The sequence below is a fragment of the Echinops telfairi genome, unplaced genomic scaffold (assembly GCF_000313985.2).
Source record: "Echinops telfairi isolate 266 unplaced genomic scaffold, ASM31398v2 ScPeMD7_70;HRSCAF=299, whole genome shotgun sequence".
Taxonomy (NCBI): Eukaryota; Metazoa; Chordata; class Mammalia; order Afrosoricida; family Tenrecidae; genus Echinops; species Echinops telfairi.
In genome coordinates, this window is record NW_022103968.1 from 65,813,900 (window position 1) to 65,821,771 (window position 7,872).

The following is a 7,872-nucleotide window of genomic DNA, read 5'->3' on the forward strand; positions in this document are numbered from 1 at the left end:
AGACCCCTCTGCAAGGGGATCTCCAGTGGCCTACTAATGGGCTTTGGATCTCCACTCCGCACTCCCCCCATCATTCACTATGGTAAGATTATTTTTAAAATTTTAAGCAGGAAGTTGTCTAATAAAAAATGTATTTGAGGTTCCCAAGAACATTCCCTAAGTTTCATCACAAAAAAATAGCTGGTATAGAATATCAAAACTAGACAATAGAGACATGGACAGAAGCCAGAGAGTTTCCTCAGATTTTACCAATGTTACATACATTTGTGTGTGTGTGGGGGGGGGTCTGTGCAATTTACTACATGCATGCAAACACCACTGCAATCAGGATAAGAAAATGTTCCTTCATGCTATCCTTTTATAGCACAGCCAATCCCTAGCCCTAGCCCCTGGCAACCACTAGACTGTTTCCTTCTCTAAAATTTTGCTATTTCAAGAATGTAAATAAAATCATACATAGACTTTCGATACAAGTCTTTTCACACAGCCTAATTCCCTTGAGATCCAGCTAAAATTGCTGCTGTGAGTCAATAATCCATTCCTCACGAGATTCCACAGTATAGATGTACCAGAGTTTATTTAACCATTTGCCCGCTAAAGGACATTCGGATTGCTTCTAGTGTGGGTCGTTATTTGTAAAGGTGGCATGAGCATTCATGGATAGGCGTTAACTTTAAGTTTTCATTTAGCTGAGATAAGCGCTCCAGCGGACAACTGCTGGGTTACATGGCAGATATACGAGGAGACTTTTCAAAGTTAGTGGGGAAAATTCATTATCTTTTACTTCTATTTATCCACAAAAATTATTGGAAGTCCCTTGTATGTTCAGTGTTATAAGAAACCACCAAGTTCTTTTCAAAGTAAAATATACCATTTTACAGTTCTACCAGAAATATACCCATGATCTAGTTTCTCAGAAGGACTTCTGATTTGGGCCCACCTTAACCCTATGATGAAATGTATGTCACTCTCAGATTTTTTTAGTAGCTACATAGGGAGAGTCTTGTAAAGAAGAAATGGGATCTTCTAGTCAAAGTCAGAAGGGCAGTGTAATGACTTAGATATCATATCACATATATGCTAGGGACTCAAGAAATTCCATCTTTCATTATCTTTAGTAATGCTGGAGCTCTCAAAATGTGGTCTCCAGGCCAGCAGTATCAGTATCACCCAGGATATTAGAGATGTAGAGTCACATTAAACATGGATATACTTGAGCTTCACTCTAAACCTAAGGAGCTGGGAACTCACAGAGAATTTGTGTTTTAATGAACCTTCACTACTCTGAAGTTGAGCACTATTGATTTATGCAGTAGCAAGCACAAACTACACTAAGCCTCAAGAAAAATAAACTCACTAAGTAAATCATTCTATGATAGCAGAGATATTCTAGAGTTCTGAGAAGCTAGAGAAACTCCTTATTTTTTGTAGAGCAGGGCACTTTGAGCTTCATGGGAATGTAGCCAGATCCTGATGGAGACCAGCAGTCCCTCTCCCATCAGAGAGCGCAGAGGCCAGGCACTTACAAAGCATTCTGCAGCATCATCCATAATTCCCAGCTGGAAACGCTGCTCATCCTGGAAAGTCTTTGCCAGAGCACTGCGGAGAGTGTCAGATGGAAGCACTTTTTCACTACTACACTGAAACTGGTTAAAGATTCCCTGTAGGGAAGAAAGGAGACAAGAGAAGAAAAAGACAAAACACAATAATGTTAATATGCTTTTATATATCCAAGTCTGTCATGCTAGCCTCTCTATGCTGATAGCTATGGAACCAAATGCCCTTCCCATGAGTTGATATGCTTGTAGCTAATAACTGAATTTACCGTATATACTCGAGTATAAGCCAACCAGACTATCAGCCAAGGGACCTAATTTTACCACAAAAACTGCATTAACAATGTGCTGGAAAACTCAGCTTACACACGAGTATATATGGTAAATCAGAGTAAGAAATATGATCTATTCTAAAAAGGATCCTCACTCTTTCGGCTTAGTATGATGTAGTCAAGGACACATTAAAAAGACCACTATCCTAAATACAGGCATGAACTTATGTAAATATATTTATATGGGATGGTGGGGAAATAGATCTATGTGCATATATTTATAGGTTTAGTATTAAGGCAGCAGATGGACATTGGACCTCCACTCAAGTACTTACTCAATGCAAGAATACTTTGTTCTATTAAATTGGCATTCCACGATGCACACCTTCCCGACACGATCGCTGAAGGCAAATGTGCGCATAAGCAAATGTGGTGAAGAAAGCTGATGGTGCCCAGCTATCAAAAGATATATAGGCTGGGGTCTTAAAGGCTTGCAGGTAAACAAGCAGCCATCTAACTCAGAAGCATCAAAGCCCACATGGAAGAAGCATACCAGTCTGTGTGACCACGGGGTGTAGGGTTCAGGTACCAGGCATCAAAGAACAAAAAATCTTATCATTGTAAATGAGGGTGAGTGCAGAGTGGAGACCCAAAGTCCATCTGGAGGAAGCTGGACACCCCCTTACTGAAGGGTTGTGGGGAGGAGACAAGCCAGTCAAGGTGCAGGGTAGCAATGATGAAACATACAACTTTCCTCTAGTTCTTAAATGCTTCCTCCCCACCCACTATCATGATCCCAATTCTACCTTACAAATCTGGCTAGATAGGAACTGGAAACACAAGGAATCCAGGACAGATGACCCTTTCAGGACCAGTGGTGAGAGCGGCAATACCGGGAGGGTGGAGGGAAGGTGGGGTAGAAAGGGGGAACCGATTACAAGGATCTACATATAACTTCCTCCCTAGGGGATGGACAACAGAAAAGTGGGTGAAGGGCGACGTCCAACAGTGTAAGATATGACAAAATAATAATAATTTATGAATTATGAAGGGTTCATGAGGGAGGTGGAAGCAGGAAGGGAGGGGGGAAATGAGGAGCTGATATTAAGGACTTAAGTAGAAAGCAAATGTTTTGAGAATGATGATGGCAAGAAATGCACAAATGTGCTTGACACAATTGGATGGATGTATGGATTGTGATAAGAATTGTACAAGCCTCCAATAAAATTATTAAAAACAAAACACACACACACACAAAGACCACTATCATAAAACATCTCATTTGTTTTGATACCAATAAATGGCTTGGTGAATAGGAATACATTATATATAAATTATTCCTTGGATGCTCATCCTATGAAACATACCTCCCCATTCTTTTACACCATTCAGGTAATTTATTTTTTAATTAAAATATCATTTTATTGGGGGATTTTAGAGCTCTTATAACAATCCATACATCAATTGTATCAAGCATATTTGTACATATGTTGCCATCATTATTTTCTAGACATTTACTTTCTATTGAGCCCTTGGTATCAGCTCTTCTCTTTTCCCCTCCCTCCCCCCACCAACAGCTAATTTAAAGTGACCACAAAGTACAAAAAGATAGTAAACACCTGTATGTCTAAAACCTGGGGGCTGGGGGGTGGAATCTGTTCATGTTTACTTCATCTGCAGATAAAGCTAAAGTACAATTTCAAAAATCACTTCACTCCCTGCAACCAATTTACTATCATTGGTTACACAATCTGTTTTCACTTATAAAACATATTGCATAAATGTGTGTATTTTTAACTCAGCAATGCATTGAGCTCTATTACAATATACTTAAGCCTCATTCACCCCCTTTCTGTGCTGTACATCTTTTCAAGTGACTATAATACATTTATTTATCCAGCTCTTTAATGATAGGTATTTACACAGTTTCGCATTTGTTGTTAGTATAAAGAAGATATAAGCAAAGCATTACTGAAGGAGAGGCACAGGCAGGAGCCCTGCGACTCTTATCAGAATCTACTCTCCAGGCACAGCAGCCAAACGAGTCTGGCACAGTTATACTGACAGACACTTAGGTCAATTGAGAATCCAGAAGTACATCCACCTGTACACAGGTGATCTTCAACCGAGGTTCAAAGTAGTCCATTAAATGGAAAGATGAAAATCTCTTTAATACACAGTGCTGGCTAAACTAGACAGCCATTTGCAGAAAAAATAAAGAAGATCCATATCTAATGCCACACACACACAGAGGGAATGAGAGACACCTGACACATTGCAGGTATTGCAATGTATGACACAACCATTTGTATATGAACTATTGATTGAAAAGCAAACTTGCTAGTTAAACTCGCACCTAAAACCCAGTAAAATATTTTTTTAAAGAGAGAAGAAAAGGGACTCTGCTATATACTAGTGAATGATTGTACATTTCTCCATATCCTTGTCATAAATTAATACTATTAGGTTAATTTAGTCTTTAGACAACATTTAGGAGTTCTGGGTCCTTTGTGACCTTTTGATACACAGCTGCTTTTATTCTGGTCTAATTAAATGTGTCTCTCTTTCTCATCTTCACCTACACCTAAAATTCTGATAAATGCAATGTCCAGCAATGAAAACAGAGTGGCAACAAGCGGCACCTGGCTTGATGAGTTCGTCTCAAGTGGCAAAGGCTAGAATGTGCTTCCTGATATCACAAAGCCCAGAGCCTACTATACCACCTGGATAAGCAATTCAGTCAACATACCAACATACCAACTCACTCAACATATCAACAGGCCAGGAGAATGTCACTCACTTGAAATTCTCTCATGATTTTAATATAAATACTAGTGTTATTTTTCAGACTAATAAGACCAGAAATGAAACCACGATAAACCTACCCATGTGATCCAACAAACAGCAGACCCTACCAAGGCCCCACCAGGGCTGTACTCTCTTCTTTCCGTTTCTTCTTGTATTACTGGCCTCCTCATAGTCGCCGATCTGATTCCTTTTCATTTTTACAAAGGCTTTTTTATTTTCATATCTCTCCATATGAGATCTCATATTAATTATCTCATCTAGACCCATGGTTCTGGATTCCACACCTATCTTGACAATTTCCAACTTTATATCAACTGCCCAAATATCCCTCTTGAGCTTCAGATTTATATAACCAATTATCTATTTGATTTCTCCACTTAAATATCTGTAGCTATATCAAACGTAACATGCCCAAATCTGAAGCTCCCATTTCCTCCAAACTCTGCTCTATTTTCATCTCAATGAATGGCAACACCACCCTTGCAGTTACTCGGGCCCAAAGCTTTGGAGTCATCTTTGACTCCTCTCTTGTTCTCACAACTTAAATCTTTCTAATAAGCTGACAAGATAACACTTGAGATTCTTGGGATTTCTAAGTGGCTTTTGAGATGTCTACATTAGAGGGAAAGCACTGGAATTCTTATGGGGCCAACCCAGGCAGGGCTTTAATGAGACCCTTGCAGGGATGGTGCATACACTGCCCTAGCAGTACATCCAATCAGTTGGCAAGTCCTGAAATTTCTACCCTCAAAATATATTTGGCCCAATCTCTCTCACTACCTTCTCTGCTACCAGTAGTGAAGAGTTGGGTGTCTTGGACCAACTCTTCACTACTGGATGATTGCAACTATTTGACTGATCCTCCTCTTGGTTCCCTGGAGGAAACACAAAGAAGTCTCAACAAAGCAATCAGGTGATGCTTCAAAATAATTTTAAGTCACACCACTTCATCCTTCTGCCCCAAACCCTCTACAGCTTCCCCATTTCATACAGAATGTAAGCCTAGGTGATAAGCCAGATGATTGATTATATTAGCAAAGATGATAATCGATCTTAAGTCTAAATCTCCACTTTTTACTCGTCAATTCAGTTCAGACACCAGATGCTCATATCAAACCTCTTTTTTGACTGTTGCCTTCAGGTGCTAGGTCAGACATTCCAACTTAAAAAAGAGACTGTCCTTCACACTGTCAAATAGGCAACGGCAAGGCTAGGAGCCCATAAGATACCCTAATTTCTCATTTGCTGTCCAGAAATTCAAGGCTTTCCCTTGACTTCTTTAAGATGCCAGCCACAAGTGTGGGAAGGAATCCCTTGCACTATCCCTCAGTTCTGATCTACTGGCTTATTAGATGCAAGGATGGTAAAACTTTGTCTCTTGTATTTTGGACATGTTGTCAGAAAACACCAGTCCCTGAAAAAGGACATCATGTTTGGGAGAGTAAAAAGGCAGGGAAAAAAAAAGAAAGACCCTTGACAAAATGGATTGATAAAGTGGCTTCAATGAAGAGCTCAAACATAACAACAATTCTGAAGATGGTGCAGGATTAGGCAGTATTTCTTTCTGTTGTACACAACATACTAAGAGTTGGAACTAATTCAGTAGCACCTAACAATGATAAGAGTCAGAACCAACTAGGCACCTAATAACAATAGCATCCATGAGTGTTGACTGTAGAGCCAAGCAAAATCAAACCCTTGATAACCTCACTCTTTGCTCCATTTTTTGTGATGCTATTTACTGGTCCGATTGTGAGGATTTTTGTTCTCTTTACATTGAGTTGTAATCCATATCAAAGGCTATGTTCTTTGACCTGGATTTGGTGTTTAAATTCTGAGCACTAAATGTGTGGAAGACTATGGATTAGAATAAAAACCCTAACTCAATTTTGAGTCTCTACATGGATTAAGCTAACCAGAATTCTTTTTGATCATGGATAACCACCCAACTAGCCAGCCCAGGCAGGGACAGTGTCTCCCTCAGGGACTTGCCTAGGTGTGCCCTTAGTACAAATTGGGGTACTAGGGCATATAGTCAAGAGTCATACATATCCTGATTGCCTATGTTGGTGTGCCCCTGAACCAACCCTGAATTGAAAACTATTCTATCTAGCATAATGTACATGGTCTCAATCACGGTCCCCTTCTCACTTCTGTAGTCCTGATGCAACTCTGATGTATTGATCTGTCACCAATCATGCTTTTGTGACAGTTTTGCTTGCGCTCCTATGCCCTATTTAAGCATTCAGTTTTCCATAAATCCTTCGACACTGTTATGGCCTTATGCCTGTGGTCTCCCTCATCCAGATGTGTGGGAAACTGAAGATCTGGAAGGAAATGTACATGGTTTGCGACCACAGGATTGCCACGCCAGCCTTAGTGTGAGGCATGCCTCCACAGTCCCAAGACGATGAATGCATCCAATGCACAAATTTACAGGAAGGACATTTCTCCACATCCACCCCCCATAAAATGACAATATAAAGCTATCTCCTACAGACACCTGGCTCCTCACACATGCAGTTAAAGGACGCTTCTCTCTAAGCGCTGTCAGCTCCACTTGTCTCTTCTTTCTAAGGAGTGATTCATACCGCTTGTCTCTCACATACCTGATACTTCCTATGAAGTGTTCACCTAAAGAGCCCAGGATATTCAAGATTAACACATTGCCCGTTTCCTTGTGTAAATATCAACAAGAGGTTTGTAGGCCTGATGAGTATAAAATCCTATTGGTGAATAAACGTGACACCTCTTCTCTGTATAATGGAGAGGGGTTCCCTGTGCTCTGCTTACTATCCTCTCTTTCTTCCATAATTGCACCCTTGCTACTCAGAACGCTGTTTGATGGTGGGGCTGGACCCCACAAGTGGCACCTGAAGGAGCCAGAAGGAGAGCTCCGTGAAGAGGAGGACTCCCCACACAACAACTGCGTAACTCCACTGAAGGTAAAGTGAATTTGGGGGATTGTTTTGCAAAGAGAATCCAGGTGGGGGATTGTTGAAATGTTAACAGGATCATGGGACAAAGTGAAAGTATGTCTAAAACTTACTGTGCTGTGCTCACGCATTTGTTGAAACAACACAGTGTAACAGTAATAAAAGGAAAGATGCAAGGTCTTCTCCAAGCAGTGGAAAAGTATCATCTATGGCTCCCCGAGGAGGGAACTTTGGTCCTAGGAACTTGGGAAAGGGTCTCTAAAAACTTGAAAAAGGCTCACAGGGAAAGAGAGAATATCC

The 7,872-nt window shown here is 40.5% G+C and overlaps 1 protein-coding gene across 4 annotated transcripts in view; it reads right to left on the reverse strand.

The window, feature by feature from the left end:
- USP54 (ubiquitin specific peptidase 54) overlaps positions 1–7,872 on the reverse strand; it is a 105,974-nt gene that overhangs the window by 45,903 nt on the left and 52,199 nt on the right. For all 4 annotated transcript variants that reach the window (XM_045291194.1, XM_045291193.1, XM_045291192.1 and 1 more), the window contains exon 4: positions 1,527–1,661. In XM_045291194.1, the coding sequence (XP_045147129.1) occupies positions 1,527–1,661 (135 nt within the window). The remainder of the gene's footprint in view (positions 1–1,526; positions 1,662–7,872) is intronic.